Genomic DNA, 15,742 nt, shown 5'->3' with positions numbered 1-15,742 from the left:
TTGGAGTCAGGACAATATCGATCTTGCAGATGGATAGCGAGTTTGTTGAGAAGGATGACAGCAATGATCCCAGCAGTCGGGGAAGCACTATTACACCTAAGATACCTTCAACGCGACCTATCTAAATCTCTTCACTACTCGAATCAGAATTGGGAAACAATATGCAACTTATCCGGTACGAGCCTCCAAGAAATTCAATGGTGGGAAACATTCATCACAAAGAAGAACGGATTGCCAATCCAAAAGTAATTATACACGTAGATGCTTCAAATACCAGCTTGGGGGATTAGCTCACCTCTAGTCACAACGTCGGGATTTTGGACATGGGAAGAAACTCAACAATTAATAAACATCAGAGAACTGAAGACAATACTCTTTGCAATCCAACTCCACACAAAAGACTGCGCAAATTCGGCGATCAAGATATTTTCTGACAATATCACAGCCCTCAAATACACAACCAAATCAGGGGGGACAACGTCGCTTCAACTTCAAGAATTAGCGATACAAATACAGAATCTATACAACCAGTTTCAGATTCAGGTAATTTACCAACACGTTCCAGGGATACAGAACACACAAGCAGATCAATTGAGTCGAATCAAGAAGCCACTTTACGAATCAACGATTCCGAAGAAAATTTTCCAATTAATCAACAGATTATGGAGACCTCTTCAAGTGGATGCATTCGCGGCGAGACACAACCGGCAACTACAACAATATTGAGCACTGAATCTGGATCCAGAAGCAACAGCAATCGATGCATTTCAACAGAACTGGAATATCAGAGGACTTTACCTTCACCCATCTTGGAAACTGATCCCAAGAGTCTTGAAGTAAATCAAATCCCAACATCTCAAGAGAGTAGTTCTGGTGACGCCACTGTGGTCAAGCCAATTTTGGTACCCCGATGATACTGCAAATGAAACACCTCAAGAAACCAATCATATGGAAGCTCAACTCAAGATGGTCTTTAGCCGCATGGCTCTTATCAACAACTTCAGGAAGAACAATGGTATAGATCAAGACACTGTCAACTTTCTTAATCAAAAAATCTGAAAATCAACTCAACGGGCTTATGATAATGGCTGGAAGCAATGGTCAAACTGGTATCACTCTCAGGGTAAAGATCCTTGTAACTACAATCCTCAAAATGTTTTAGCTTTTTTGATGGCGAATCAACCATACAGTAACAACTACCTCAACACACTTCGTTCGGCAATTGCCTCAGTATTCTCAGTAATCCATGAAACCAAACCACCAATAGCAGGCCACAAGCCTATCAAAGACTTTTTTACAGTAAAAAGAAGATCAACAGTAAAAATACCAACAACACTGCAACTTTTCACTTAGGACATTACCATTTTACTACAGCACATCCAGAATACCATGTCACCAACATGCAACCTTTCTTTACAGCATCAACAGTTAAAGACAATACTACTACTTTGTATAGCAACAACCTGGAGACCAAGATCGGATATTGGATGTCTTCAGCATCGAGATATAACCATCAACAACGACCACAAGGGAGAAATCCAAGCAATTATTCATACAAGGACTCCAAAAGAAGCTCAAGTCAAGTCGATCACTTTAGATACATATCAAGACCAGCAACTGTGTCCGGTACAGACGTTACAATCTTGCCTGAACAAGACTAGCCAATACCGTACGAACTTACCAGAAGATCATACGCTCTTCCTTACTTATTTGGAACAAGAAGACAAGAAATCATCATCCGTCTGCCCATCTACTATAGCCAATTGGACAAAATCAGCAATGCAAGATGCAGGTATTGACACAAAACATTTTCAAGCACATTCCATTCGGTCAGCATCCAGCACCAAGGCAGTTGAACTAGGACACTCAATTCAAGACTTGAAGAAGCACGCAAATTGGAGTTTGAATTCCAACACCTTTGAAAAATTCTACTACAAACCATCATTACGAGTCTCATCCAGTGCTGCTATAAATCATTCAATTTTTTCTTCTACAGACAACAGTATCACATTGGAGGTCGGAGTGGAGTCAGCTGGGATTAGTTTAGGTACGACAAGTAATACCAATGTTGACAAAACGAAGACCGAAAATGTGATACATACCCGCCCATGGTATCGATACTTCTGGTGATCTTGATATGCTTTACTTGGCCCTCCCAAAAAACGAAAAAAAAATTGAATTTATATATGATTTTTACATATTTTGCAATTCTTTCTTAGATACTTCAATCTCCACCATTTGACAGCTCATTTCATTTTTTGTGACCACTCCGTTTTACTGAGTATCTAAAGGCGCTCCGTCTTAGCATGTTCTGACTCCCACGAAAAATCGTTTTTCACCTTCATTATCATGTCAACATACTTTTATAAAACGAAATCAAACAAGTAGGATGTTGTCGACGCATACGGGCCATACAAAATCAATAACAATATACCATCCCAGTCAGTGTAGGAATTATTGAAACAGGATCTCCTGAAAATCTCCCAAACACGCCTATCAATTAAGAAAGCAGCCGACTCATTTCATACGAACATTGAGGTGTGCATAAAAAGGATGTACTGTTGAGGTCATTGATGATTTGCTCATACATATTTATAGTTATTTTGCGAAGATGCAATTGAACCTACTACTCACGCGTCAAAACTGGCTGAATCGATAAACAAGATCAACTAAGTTACACAAAACAACTATCTTCCATCGGTAAGTTCTTCAAGTTTTATTGAAAATGAAATACTTAATTAGTACTCCTCACTATGTAGACTCCTACGCCCGCACATTCAAGTTCTGTCGGCAAACGCAAGCAAACATATGATGACCAAAGCAACGTAAGGACCTATATGTAGTTATTTGCTGTACCAATTGATCTAATAATCACGACTTTTAATGATAGCCCACCCATGTCAAGAAAAACAAAAAGGCGTTCGTCTTTACCCCGCTGACACTGACTCCTTCGATATCGATCAACAAGCCAAACATTGATGATGTGGATGCAACACTCCTGGACCAACATTACTATGCAAAATTGACTGATTCGCATGTTGCTGACGGTATTCATGGTTGCGTTGAAACTGATGCGGAATATGCAAAAAACATGGATGATCAATGTCCAAATCAGTCGCTCGGCAGTCTCAAAGTTGCGATGAAGTTCTTGGAAAATGCCCTGGACCAGCCGCTCTCCAAGCTTCTCGATTATATTTGGTCATATAACTGTGACACGAACACACCTGTGGAAGACATTGAGGCAATCAGACTGGCCAAGTATATACTTAGTGATTTCCATGCGAACTGCATGAAGCCCCAACCATTGGCCCTCACAAACAAATACACCCCATTTTGCGAATCCATTTTGCCAATCTTCAAGTATTTTAGCGCAGCGACTGGTATACTTTCATTTATTTGGTAAGACTATGTTTATGCTGATTATCAGTCTTCAATGAAGTCACACTTTACTATTGTAGGTGCGAAAAAGCTTCGGCAACATGCAAGCAGCTAGGAATATATCATCCCGGCATTGGATCAAAATTATTTGATGGACTTGGAACAAGTACTAAGGACAAGGTTGATCGTTTGCTGATTGAATGTTCATGGTAAGAGAAAAAAAAAGAAGGAAGGTGTGATAACTTTTGATGATAACGCAAACCGTTTAGTCAACAGGATACCCCGCTTAATCAGGAAGACTTCCTGAAACTTCTCGAGTGCACAAATGCCTGCTTACAGCTGGATATGATGAAGTATCGTTATGCTTCCTTGACAACATTCAAACGACGCTAAATGTTTGCTATACAAGCGATTGGTGATAAGATCACTCTTTTGGCAACCAAATTCGTCGGTATGCGCATCACATGCATCGAAATCCGATCAGCTGTAGTACCAACTGACTAGGAAGATCGCTTGCACTGGGTCAGAGTTTTTGAGCTGCTAATGAAATTGAAGGTAAAATCAAACGACCATACTATACTCGTCCTGGTACAGCACCGGTACAATTGTCTTACGAACATTATTGTATTTTAGAAAATGTGCCTAGACAAAAGAAAGTTACAAAAGCTTTGCAAAAAGAGCAAGCAGGTCTCATCACCGTCAACAAAAGCGACCAAGTTAAGGAGCTATGTCCCCCCTCTCTCACGTCACTCTAATACTATCTTATACTTACATTGTATACATACTCTTAAGTTGTTTCTATATAAATTGATTGCATATAATTAAATAAAAAAAGGGACATGCTAAATCGTTGTGTTAAATCCTATTTCAATTTTGTTCTGTGTTAGTGCATCTTGGTGAAGTGCACCAAAGTGTATTTCAATTTTTGTGCGAAATGCTGTATGGTAAAAATTATTCATCTATTCATTCTTATTGATTCGATTTTTTTTTTTTTTTTTTTTTTTTTTTTTTTTTTTTTTTTTAGTTTGTCAATTTTATAGTCTCTCCTTGTTCAGACACTTGCCAAAGCATTTAGTAGAATGAGAAACAAAACATTTGAAGTCACTTATATATAAACTATCACAAGCTTCGCTGATTCCGGTCATCAATGTCTCTTTTTTCAAGAACTTATGTCGCTTCACTTTACTCTTGACAACTGACTAAAACTGCTCAATTGGATTTAGTTCAGGAGAATATGGAGGAAGATATACGCATCGGTATCCTCGAGAGTAAATATACTTTCTTATGTCAGCTGAGCTATGGATAGGAGCATTATCCATGACAAGATAATGTCCCTTCATTTCTGGATACTTATCCATTTCATCAAGAGTAGCTTTTAAAAAGCTCAGATAATTTCCTGTCACTATTCCTATGCTATAAGCATCAGTCTCATACCCAAGCTTCCTTTTTTAATTCGTTTTGGAACTCGTAAACTAACACTAATTAAACCGGTAGCAGATATTGCACCTAAAATTGATGTTGCTTTTGCTTTAGTCATAGGCACTGTAACTACTGCAGGAGTTCCTTTCCTTGACCATGTCATACCTCGTTTCAAATTAATATGAAAGGCTGATTCATCAAGGAAAACACAATTTGTTGTGAAGTCCAAATCAGTTTGTTGCCATTTTTGGACCCAATCATACCTCTGTTGAATTTTTTCTTCGTTGTTTCTTTCCAAAGGTTGGAATTGAGCTTGTTTAATGGATAAGTTACACTGCGTTGTCATGAAGTTATGGACAGTACTACGAGAAACGTTCAGATTACAAAGTTTTGCAGTAAACTTTCTACTACTTCAGTTACAACAGCAGAAGGATTCTCATCAATGTAATTTAAAATAAATTGTTTATGCTCTTCCCCAAGAATACGACGTCGCCCTGATTTTTTTCTTTTTCTCGAGAATGCTTTCAGGATCTTCGTAATAACGCTTGACCCATATTTGGGCTGAACGAACATGAATACCTAATTGTCTTGCAGCAGCCGAAGCGCTGAGACATTTACTAAAAAATAAATGAAAACCCCCAGCTTCTTCGTCATCTGAGTAGAATGTATATCGTCTCTTATTGCATAGCTCCATATAATCATCTATATGACTCCTTTCATCACCAGCTGAATGTAATACTGTAGGTTTAGGAGGTCTCTCTGGAGGTTTATTCTGTAGAAACTGAGTACGAGAACTTAGTGTTTCGATAGCAAAAAGCTCCTCATCAACAGAAAGATACATTGTCTCAACTCCATGTTCATCAACAACATGCCCTGTCCATCCTCGTAAAAAAACTGCATCTCCATTTTTAAGAATCTATAAAAATAAATAGAAAATCAGGAAGAAAAAGGAGACTGAGCCCATCACTTCTATTTATACCAAATGAAATGCCAAGAATATTATTGGATAATTACTAAGCGATAGGCGACATGTACGAATAAACAAGGTTCATCCAATCCAGGCACGTCCTTATTTTTGGATCAACCGACATCATTGCTGAACACAAAGATTTTTGCAGGACTTCAAATTCAAAACCAGTGGCTTTACTTCTCGAAATAACTGTACACCATTTTCAGAAAGTAAAGTCGCACTTTTACAAACTTTATAATACAATATATAGAAAAAGCGATAAGCAAACGCGACATTTATTCCTGAAAATGGTGTAAGCTTAACCCAAAAAAGGAAACCTGTTCATTTTTTTGAACTCAAATTGTTTGAACGATTTCCTTTCAGCTCCATTTGGTCAAAGACAAAGCCTACGACAAGGTGATCCCCTTTCACCCTTACTAATCAATTTGATTTTGGAACCTCTACCGCGAACCATCTATGCTTCTTCGGCGCTCCCTGGATTTGTCTTTCGCAATCCACCGCATCGACAACAGTCTGCTACTTCAGCTTTGGCTCCTACAATTAATGCTCTTACTTATGTTTATTTTTTCTATATATAAACGCGCATCGAAGGCTCGGTTATACTATCATAAAATTTTTGCTGTATCCCTATCTGGCGTCCTCCCCAAGATTCTTGGCAACTTATTCTCTCCTCATTAGGAATTGCTCAATGGCACGATTGTTCCAGTAACAACGCAGCCATTGTATTTTAGGTAGAAACCTAGTTGCCAACTCTCTGATCGTGAGCATAATTTGGTATTCTATTCGTATTCTCACCCTCCTGCAATCGTTTCTTGCTCAAGTTCGTTCTTCCCATCATCAAGTTTATCTCACGGCAATCTTTTTCAGCTGTTAATTTTCAGTCCTGTCAATATCTACGTAAGGAAAGTGGCATTGCCCTTATCTACCTTGGTAATGAACATGCTGCTCTACAAATTTGCTGGCTTCAGCTTTTGCTTCTTCCTTCCAATGATGAACTGCTCTACGACATTTTTGTCACCAACACTCTTAGACACTGTCTGAGTCATTTTTCCTAATCAATTTCTCATTTGCTTCCTCTTTTGCTCTCTGATCATCAATCGATCACCGTCAAGCCATTGGGATGCTTCAAAGCTTTATTTACTACGATAGACAAAATCGATCTCGAAATTGATTGGAACGCCTTTAACTCAAGCATGATCAATGAGCTCCCCTTGACCCGTATTAGCCCAGACGTTATCGGTCCACGTCTTGATGTCCATCCTTCACGCTGTTCAGACATGCTAGTCAAACACGCTTACCTCATTAATCCATCCTGCGGAAAATTTCGTCATTGGCTATTTCTCTCATCTAATCTGTTCTGCAATCGCGTGAACTAATATTTAACTTACTAGTCTCTGACAAACCCAAGAAATACCCTTCTTCCAAAACTTCAAAAATCCTCATATAGTTCTACATGTCAGCTCCTCCGCATGGCTAATACACATACCTTCGACTTCTTCGTTTAACGTTATCTTACGCGTTATTTCAATTATGTGAAAGATTAGAGATATTTCTGACAATAGGAGAAGATTTATTATTTTAGTTGATGCTTTTTTTTTTATCAAAGAGTCATCATTAATACAATGTATATATCCTAAAAAGTATGTTTACTTGAAATTGATTGCATGATTTTGTATGAAGACTTATATTTACCAATGCCAACTACAATCAGTTACTGTTATACAACAGCTAGAGCATCTGACAGAAGTTCATTTTCTTTATTATTTGTTCTTTCATTTCTCTTGCTCCATATCTAATACTTATTTTAACTAGCAACCAATACCAAGTTTAATAATAAAAACGTTTAATAGTCATAACTCATAATGCTATATCATTCGTATGAATTCTAACATCTTTGATTATTTCTGAATTATATATTTGGCACTATGACATTCTTTTCTGTAATGTCCCAACTTTCCGTAACGTTGCACTTTATATCTATTATTAGAAAATCAAAACATGAAATCCTTTTTTTTTTGCTTATGAGGATTTTATTCGGATGTCACATTTTTAGCTGGTCATCATAAGAAATATTTTTTAATAACAGGGTTTAAACACGCGAACAAACAAACGGAGAACGACCATAGAGATTGGAACTAGTGCCGCCAGACGAAAGACTAATCCAGCAGAGAGAACTTGACCACTTCGCTAGGGAACTTTGCCCCGTGAAACCATTTTAATGACCACGGACTTCTTTTTTCTAAAATTGATTGTAGTCTGGCTTCAATAGTAATTTTACACATTTTAAGCTACAATAAATGACTTTGGACTTAAAACAAGGAAAATAGGGCATTCAAGTAGATATATCATAATAGTAAAAGAAAGAACTCTCTTTCTATTTGATCAATATAGATATTAATATATTGATGGCTAAACCTAACGCATCGATCAAATCATGTATTCAATGAGTCAGAGTATACAAACAGACATTTTGAGATCTTTCTTTTAAAGTTGGTGCTGTTGATGTTTATCATTATGATTTATTTGATTTACGTTCTTTACTATAAATATGGATATGATTGAACGCTATTGATACCCAATTACATAAAAAAAATAGAAAATAGCAGCATTGGCCGATCATGAAGGTTGGTAAGTGGCATAAATTTCGGCGATGCCTACAAGTATTTAGATATATCATTTTAGTAATGATAAAAGATACTTCAGTAAATATAAAAGTATTTATATATTACTTTCTAGTTATAAAAACACATATTATACTGAGTAGGTATCTTTGAATTTGAAATTTACTTCTAGAATTCAGCTTTAATTTGTTTAAAAAAATTTATAATCGTTTAAATCTGAAATGAAAAGCACGGTTAGTTTGCGTATCTCTAATATTTGAGATGAGTTTAATTGAAAAGCTAAATAATCAGTTTCCGTCAACTGAGTGAAAGGTTATTTAAATAAACGAATTATCTGGAAAAAGCCAGCATGCATGTGTGGCCAGCAGCCACACAATCCGTAACACAAATTAAGAGTAACAGAAACAAGCATTTCTGGTTAGCTACTCGTAAGATCCCCTTTTAAATAATTCATAAAAGCCACGTTTCTGTAAAGGAGTCAATGGCTTTCATTAAAGCATGTGAATTTCTCACAGTAACTAGTCAGAAACATACCGAGAGCTGTTCACACAAAGATCAAGCTTTATATTAAAATAGTGGGGTACGAATAAGGAGGGAGAGAAATACTAATACATTTTTGATAATGTTTATACTAAATTTGATATAAATTACTTTTGCTCTTTGCCATTCTTGTAAAGGAGTATAAATCAAGAGCCAAATTAATCCTAGAAAAATATTTCTATTTTTATAATCGTGAAGAACAAAAAAAAATAGAGATTCATACATGTGTGACTTTGACAAATCCCGGTTAGCCGTTTGAACCATGTTGGTATACGCAAAACATCATTCAATTGTTGAATATACAAATAAACACTTTTAAGGAGTAAAAGCACTCTGTTCCTGAAGTATATATCGTTTACTTTGTATAATGCATTATTTTAAAGAATGGTTTTTTTTATTGATTATTATTTGTTATTATTATTAAAATTATTTGTATAAAAAAGCTTCCCATGAATTGAAAGTATGCGTGTGAGAGAGTGTGTATATAATACATTGAATTATTAAGTGCATTCTTCTAGTAAACAGCAGCAAAGCATACCGGCCAAACAAGCAGTACAGCAATCATCATCACGTTTTTGAGGTTGTTGTTGAACAATTACTGTTTGAGGAGGAGGACTATAAAGAGTGTAAGATAACAGTAGATCATTAATATGATAAATATATTTACGCAGGTTGATAATAACCGCCTTGTTGTGGAGGTGGAGGATAATAACCGCCTTGTTGAGGTGGAGGAGGAGATGCATAATAGCCTTGAGGAGCATTTCCATAATAGCTGTTGTTTTGAGGTGCGTAAGACATTTTTCTCTTGTTGAAAAAAGAAAGAAAGAAGAGAGAAAGGGAAAGGGGAGGAGAAGTACAAAAAGAAATTTTTTGAATAGGAGTTCGAATATCTAATTTAATGTGCTACGTTGACTACATTGAATGAATTTATTTTTTTTTTACATGTATTTTTATCTCTTCTTCCTTATAATTTAATAATAAACTATGACTGAAGTTAGACCTAAGCACTCGAGGTCAACTTCTATTACAAAAAACAGTACGATTTCACACCAAAGAAAACCTTCTCTTAGTGCTCAACAAAAATCATTTATTCACAACACTAATAATCCTGTTACTGCTGCTGCTACTTTAAGCAATGTCAACAATGAAAACAGTAAACGTCACTATCATAAACCTGGTCTATCGTCACCGTCTGGAGTATTCAACCAGCTCATCTTCAAGGTACACTCATTTTTAAACCCTTCAGGTCCTTTGTTGCCACATTCCAAACATGCTGCTGCCTTTGGTGGAACTTCAAAACCTTCCTTACTCACAGCCTTTTGTCAATCTCGAATGACACGATTTTTGACTTTGTTTTATGTGATCTTTTCAGTCTTTTTGACTTTAAATCACGGGTGGAAATATTTGATGGGAACTTCTTCGCCTAGTGTGCATATAGAAACAGTGGAGCTATTTGATGATAACTGGGTACCTCAAAGAACATACGATCAAGGTAAAGAGAAAAATTAAGTAACACACGTTTTAATATATTTCTTGGCGTAGATAAACCATATTCATTGTTGGATTCAATGACCCACGGCCTGAAAATGCACAAGTTGTTTTCAAAGAGTTACTATGATGCAGCAAAAAATATTCAACCTTTCTGGTTAAAGGCAAGCAACACTCCTTCAAATGATCAAGTCTCCATCATTACTGCCGTTACAGCAAAGACATGGCCCAATTTACTCCGATTGACGGTGTATTGGGATGGTGCGTAATAAAATCATAAGCAATCTTTTTTTTTTATTAACAACACTGTAAAGGGCCCATCTCTGCTATTGTTCATCTGGATAGTCAAGATGAATTATCAATGGAAAGGTTGGAACAAGAGTATAGAGAAATACCAGAACTTTATAACAATGTCGATCTTCATCTTGTTCGTGTGCCCGGCGAAAAACCTTCAGTACTTTTTCCCCGTAATGCTGAACGCAACTTGGCCAGATTATTATCCAGAACCGAATACATCATGGATGTACCTTCTGATATGATTCCTGCTTCTGATCTACGTCGTACATTGGAAGCCAATAAGAAAAAGATCAAGGAATTGTTAGAGGCTGGTGATTTGTTAGCCTTACCAACTTTTACATTTAGAGAGAAGGATGTGCAGAAGGAGGATATTCCAGTTGATAAGGGGCATTTGATTAATAACTTACATGAAGGCAAGATGGTATTAAATGATAAGCACTGGAAAGAAAATGAGGGACCAACAGATTTGGATAAATGGATTGATGCCAACACATTATATTCGATTGAGAAATATGAATTTCACTATGAGCCTGTGGTGATTGAGAGTAAGACGGTTCAGCCTTGGTGCTCAGAGAGATTCTTAGATAGTAGAGCGGCTTGTATTTTCTCGAGTTATTTACAAGGAAATGAAATTTATGTGATGCCGGATGATTATGTGGTGCAAATGCCAGATAATCATGCTCCTGAAGTATCAGATTTTGATGTGAGTATTGTATTGTTCATAGAAAAATAGTAACTAATACTGCTGTTTTTAAAGCATGTTGTTGAGAACAGGATTTATGCTAAATTCTATTGGGAACAATGTGTTCATCATGCTAGACAGTTGGATGCTTTGGGTTTATGGAACAATCCAAGATCAAGACATATTAGAAGTCAATGCTCTCGTGTAATCCAAAATTGGGGCAAGGGATTAATTGGAAAGCCAGAGTAAATAAAAAAAAAGACATTAGATATTTTGCATTTCACATCAGTTTCTTATTTGTGCTTGTATTTGTTATATAAACTATCCTATATAAACATTTATGCTTCTTATTCTGTTATTATAGAAAGAGAGTATGCCATATCTTTTTTTTTTTTTTTCAGTTGTACCTTTTTCATTATGTTTTATCGAGTAAACTGATATGAAGATTCTTTTATAATGTTGAAAGAAAAAGAAAGTCTATGTTAATGACCTCAATAAATGAAGCAAAAAGGAATAATAAGTTATTTATTTAAAAGGAAATAGTTAAAAGTAAAACATCTGCTTGAATCATTAACGCAGCAAAAAATGCAAAACCTAGGGACCCGATCAAACCAGGAACCAATTGGATAATGAAAATCCTTCAACAATCTGAGCTTCAAAGAGTCTAGTGTTGCTACTACTGAAGAATGTTCCATAAATCACAAGTAATTCAAAAATAGTGTTGCGAAATGGCAACTAATAAGCCTGTGCAATTTGTTCACTTGTCATATGGCTGGGAAAGAAAAAATATGGACTCACTGTGTGGTATTTGTTATGGTATTCTGAGATAAATCAGTTATTATAAAGGTTGAAAATTATTAATATTAATGTAGTCTATCTTTTGTCGGTGATACTGACAGAATAACACAAAAAAAAATCAAAACAGGCTGCAATTCCATCTCGTTAATTTTTCTATAATACAGGAAGGCGCACAATTTGTATAAATTTTATGGTAAAATGCGTCTATAAGCTTCTTATCACTAGAAACTCAGTTAAGTTTGAATAATGTGATATTTTAAAGAAAAAGAGGTAAGAAGATAGAAGAAGGCGCTTATCTCTAGGCATAGTATCAATAGTATGTAGGTAAAAAAGCTCTAATGGCACTAAGCCATTTAGAACATTATTTACCGTTTAATATTCAATACAATGATTGGTTACTATGCTTTAGAAAATTTACTTTTTATCTGTTTGTTACAAGAGAACCAATGGTTGAACGAAAACAAAGCATTTTTTCTGTTTACAATTGATGTAACACATTATTCTTTTGACTTTCATTTTTGGATGTTTTACCAGCATATCTTATATCCTTTCTATCTATAAAGCCGAACGAATATAGAGCTATAATGAAAATCATAATATGCATGTTCATTCCTTTAGGCATACAAATATACTTGTCACTGAAAAATCACAGCTCGAAGTATAAAAAAAAAAAAAAAAAAAAAAAAAAAAAAAAAAAAAAAAAAAAAAAAAAAAAAAAAAAGAGAAGTTTATAGCCCGTTTCCGAACAATGATGTCAAGTCCAAGATGTGGGTGCCAAGCGAGGCGATTAAGCGTCTCAAATAGAGTAACTTTTTTTGGATAGGAGCTAAAACTGTGTAATTGGTTAATGTAACAAAGCCCTCAAATAAAAAAGGAATATGTTTAAAGAACTATGCAAAAAGGCCTTTTGTGAATCACAACGTTTTTAGAGACAATTTGATTATCATAAATTGCTTATATACAGAGATTGAGTAAATATAAATCTATATCAACTTGGTTAGATGCTCTTCTACTAAAAGCTCGAATATTTTTCGAGTTTCACCATAGATTAAGAAAAAGCAAACTAAGGCTAATGAGTTACACTAGAGACTAATATGAACTTTATATTAAATTTCATTTTATCAAGAAGCAAAAAATAGAAAGTGAAAACAGTAAAAGAAGGATACCTTTAGTAAAAGGAAGGAGGTTCTAGATTATTATTAAAAAAGTTTAAACAGCATGAATTACAGACGCGTCTTTCTACCGAAAAAAGGTTTTTTTTACTTATTTGTGCGAACCAGTTTGCATGTATTCGGGAATATAAAATACTAGCCCAAAATCTTTTTCCGGACGCTCGACAGAAAAAGGAAAAGTTTAAAAATAAAGGGTCTTACGATGCTTAATGCTACGAAAAGTATAAAAAGAGAGTGATTTTGTAACAAATTCAAATCATTAAAATAAACATGTCCTACCACGAAGAAGCTTACAACAAGATCGAAAACGAAGAAAACAAGGCCGACTGGACTCATGAACTCCTTGCTGCTGCCGGTGGTTTTGCTGCCATGCGTGCCTATAACAAGAAGAAGGAAGAAGAAGGTGCTAACCCTGAAAACGATCACCATGTCGCCAAGAACTTGCTCGCTGCTTTGGCTGCTGCTTCTGTTGACCACCTTGCTGAAACTAAGGGTATGGACTGGGTTGACCGCCACAAGGCCAAGAAGCAAGCTGAAGAAGAAGCTGCAAAGCTCTACAGTGAACAAACTGGTTACCAATTCTAAATACCTTTTATCGTAAATAACACTCAAATTTAAAAAGAAGTATTTTTCTTTTGTAATAGTAGAAATAAATTAAAAAAAACCTGTTTATACATTCCATTATGCATGTGTTCTTTATTTCTTGTTAAATAAACCTTTTTGAAGCCATTTGGGTACGGCCTTTTTAGTTGAAGTGTTGGACGCTGTCTGATTACTGCTACTACTAGTGCTGCTGCTACCTGAGATTTGAGATGATGATTCTGTTGCTTGACTTGGTAAAGATAGCTCTTGTTTCATGTCCACAAATTCTTTCTTCAAACCTGAATCATTATTACCCTTTTCAATCCAACCAAACAAGACATTTGAAGCTGGAGATAATCCAGCTTTATATAAGCTGATCATTGGGTCAATAAGTTTTGTTCGAGGAGGTAGACATAGCACAAATTTACGTTCTGGTGTTTCCAATAAGGTGCGTATAAATTCATACAAATCAGATACTAACACAAATGATATTATTACAACTGGATTAAATTAAATATTCTTTTTACTCTTTTCTTTTGACTGAAATGTAGCTTGGACAATTGTATGATCAGGCATACGAACTCGAATAGTTGTCTTGGGATGCTTTTTTAATTTTTCTTGTTCTTCTGCATCTCTCATCTTTTGTGTTTTTAATGGACTGTTTGGATTAATTTAATATAACACCTTTTCTTTATTATCTTTTTTTTTTCTACCTATTTTCAAGTTTTTCTCTTCTTTCTATGCTGGATTGATACAACTTCTTGAGTTCATTGTTATCTAATCTATAAGCGGATTCTGGCAATTCAGCTTTTATATAAAAAAAAGTTACTCTCTCTGTGAAAATTGTGTAATTTAAAGCTTACGTATAGAAGGTGTATTCTTTGGTGGGCTTAAAATCTTAAGTTGTCTATCAACATTTGATGCTTCAGGACCAGACATTTTTAATTATATAGAAAAAAAAAAGAAGGCACAGATTTTTTCTTGCTTTGCTTTAAAATTTCCTTTTAAAGAAACTTACTTAGCTGAATACTGAAATTTAAATTGTTATTGGAAAGGATTAATCCAAGATTTTGGAAAACATGAGTTTTTGAGAAAAGTTCTGTGTTGATGTTAGTAAAAGTTTATTATATATTTATAAGCGAAAAATATATTTTATCAATTAAAGTTTTTCTTTCATAGCTGAGCAGCGTTCAAAAAACAAAGCAGAATGTCTTACTCATCCTTGACAGTCTTTCAGAGTCACTTCTGAGCATGACTTCATAATTCTGGGGATGAAATATCCTCACTGTTAAAAGTTTTCAATACCAAATCTTGCGTTTGACCAAAATTCTTCAATAGGGTTTAGAAAAGGTCGATATGGTGTAAGGTATACATACTTGTATCCTCATTCACCAATGCAAGCTCTGACGGTTATAGGTTTATGTATCAGAACATTGTCCATAATGATATAATAACCCTTAATGTTAATTTATTCACAACATCTATAACGTTCTTTGAGCATCTAATTCTGATCATATTTGCTACAACTGTATCGTCAGCTATTTTTTACTTTATTAGTGACTACAGTGATATATTTTCTTAAAAACAATATGACTTCCTGCACAGAAATGGATGAAAGAACTGTAAATCGACGTGGTATTTCGAGAGATAGGGGTAATGGATTTGGAAAACTGTACATAAAGTACATACTTTTATAAAAAAAAAGACAAACTAATTGGACAAAAATGATTTGCTAATGTTCAAACGGGAGACAGGAAACTTCCGATTGTAAAAACTGATAAAGCAGTTAAATGGT

The 15,742-nt window shown here is 35.2% G+C and overlaps 9 protein-coding genes across 9 annotated transcripts in view; 4 read left to right on the top strand and 5 right to left on the bottom strand.

Annotated features, from left to right (window-relative positions):
* Positions 1-1,097: 1,097 nt before the first annotated feature.
* Positions 1,098-2,242, top strand: RO3G_02669 (uncharacterized protein; the record flags this gene model as incomplete). The annotated part of the gene is made up of 4 exons (XM_067657260.1): positions 1,098-1,123; positions 1,268-1,317; positions 1,457-2,056; positions 2,220-2,242. The coding sequence occupies 4 exons, from the start codon at positions 1,098-1,100 to the stop codon at positions 2,240-2,242; spliced, it is 699 nt and encodes a 232-aa protein (XP_067513361.1).
* An 897-nt stretch (positions 2,243-3,139) lies between these two features.
* On the top strand, positions 3,140-3,591 carry RO3G_02668 (uncharacterized protein; the record flags this gene model as incomplete). Its single annotated transcript, XM_067657259.1, has 2 exons — positions 3,140-3,399; positions 3,459-3,591. The coding sequence occupies 2 exons, from the start codon at positions 3,140-3,142 to the stop codon at positions 3,589-3,591; spliced, it is 393 nt and encodes a 130-aa protein (XP_067513360.1).
* Positions 3,592-4,577: 986 nt separating this feature from the next.
* RO3G_02667 (uncharacterized protein) lies at positions 4,578-5,143 on the bottom strand (the record flags this gene model as incomplete). Its single annotated transcript, XM_067657258.1, has 2 exons — positions 4,578-4,786; positions 4,963-5,143. 2 exons carry the CDS (start codon positions 5,141-5,143, stop codon positions 4,578-4,580), a joined length of 390 nt encoding a protein of 129 aa, XP_067513359.1.
* A 1,717-nt stretch (positions 5,144-6,860) lies between these two features.
* On the bottom strand, positions 6,861-7,210 carry RO3G_02666 (uncharacterized protein; the record flags this gene model as incomplete). Its single annotated transcript, XM_067657257.1, has 3 exons — positions 6,861-7,034; positions 7,066-7,079; positions 7,156-7,210. The coding sequence occupies 3 exons, from the start codon at positions 7,208-7,210 to the stop codon at positions 6,861-6,863; spliced, it is 243 nt and encodes an 80-aa protein (XP_067513358.1).
* A 2,218-nt stretch (positions 7,211-9,428) lies between these two features.
* RO3G_02665 (uncharacterized protein) lies at positions 9,429-9,726 on the bottom strand (the record flags this gene model as incomplete). The annotated part of the gene is made up of 2 exons (XM_067657256.1): positions 9,429-9,543; positions 9,596-9,726. 2 exons carry the CDS (start codon positions 9,724-9,726, stop codon positions 9,429-9,431), a joined length of 246 nt encoding a protein of 81 aa, XP_067513357.1.
* Positions 9,727-10,496: 770 nt separating this feature from the next.
* On the top strand, positions 10,497-11,833 carry RO3G_02664 (uncharacterized protein; the record flags this gene model as incomplete). The annotated part of the gene is made up of 4 exons (XM_067657255.1): positions 10,497-10,681; positions 10,762-11,416; positions 11,471-11,640; positions 11,797-11,833. The coding sequence occupies 4 exons, from the start codon at positions 10,497-10,499 to the stop codon at positions 11,831-11,833; spliced, it is 1,047 nt and encodes a 348-aa protein (XP_067513356.1).
* Positions 11,834-13,635: 1,802 nt separating this feature from the next.
* On the top strand, positions 13,636-13,950 carry RO3G_02663 (uncharacterized protein; the record flags this gene model as incomplete). The annotated part of the gene is made up of 1 exon (XM_067657254.1): positions 13,636-13,950. One exon carries the CDS (start codon positions 13,636-13,638, stop codon positions 13,948-13,950), a length of 315 nt encoding a protein of 104 aa, XP_067513355.1.
* A 507-nt stretch (positions 13,951-14,457) lies between these two features.
* Positions 14,458-14,886, bottom strand: RO3G_02662 (uncharacterized protein; the record flags this gene model as incomplete). Its single annotated transcript, XM_067657253.1, has 3 exons — positions 14,458-14,605; positions 14,661-14,754; positions 14,811-14,886. 3 exons carry the CDS (start codon positions 14,884-14,886, stop codon positions 14,458-14,460), a joined length of 318 nt encoding a protein of 105 aa, XP_067513354.1.
* Positions 14,887-15,419: 533 nt separating this feature from the next.
* The window catches only part of RO3G_02661 (uncharacterized protein), a gene marked incomplete at both ends in the record, with an annotated part of 1,024 nt that continues 701 nt past the window's right edge, over positions 15,420-15,742 (bottom strand). Inside the window, 2 exons of the mRNA XM_067657252.1 lie at positions 15,420-15,428; positions 15,497-15,617. Coding sequence (XP_067513353.1) covers positions 15,420-15,428; positions 15,497-15,617 — 130 coding nt within the window. The remainder of the gene's footprint in view (positions 15,429-15,496; positions 15,618-15,742) is intronic.

Source organism: Rhizopus delemar, genomic scaffold (genome assembly GCF_000149305.1).
Source record: "Rhizopus delemar RA 99-880 supercont3.2 genomic scaffold, whole genome shotgun sequence".
Taxonomy (NCBI): domain Eukaryota; kingdom Fungi; phylum Mucoromycota; class Mucoromycetes; order Mucorales; family Rhizopodaceae; genus Rhizopus; species Rhizopus delemar.
This window is presented reverse-complemented; position numbering and strand designations above follow the sequence as displayed.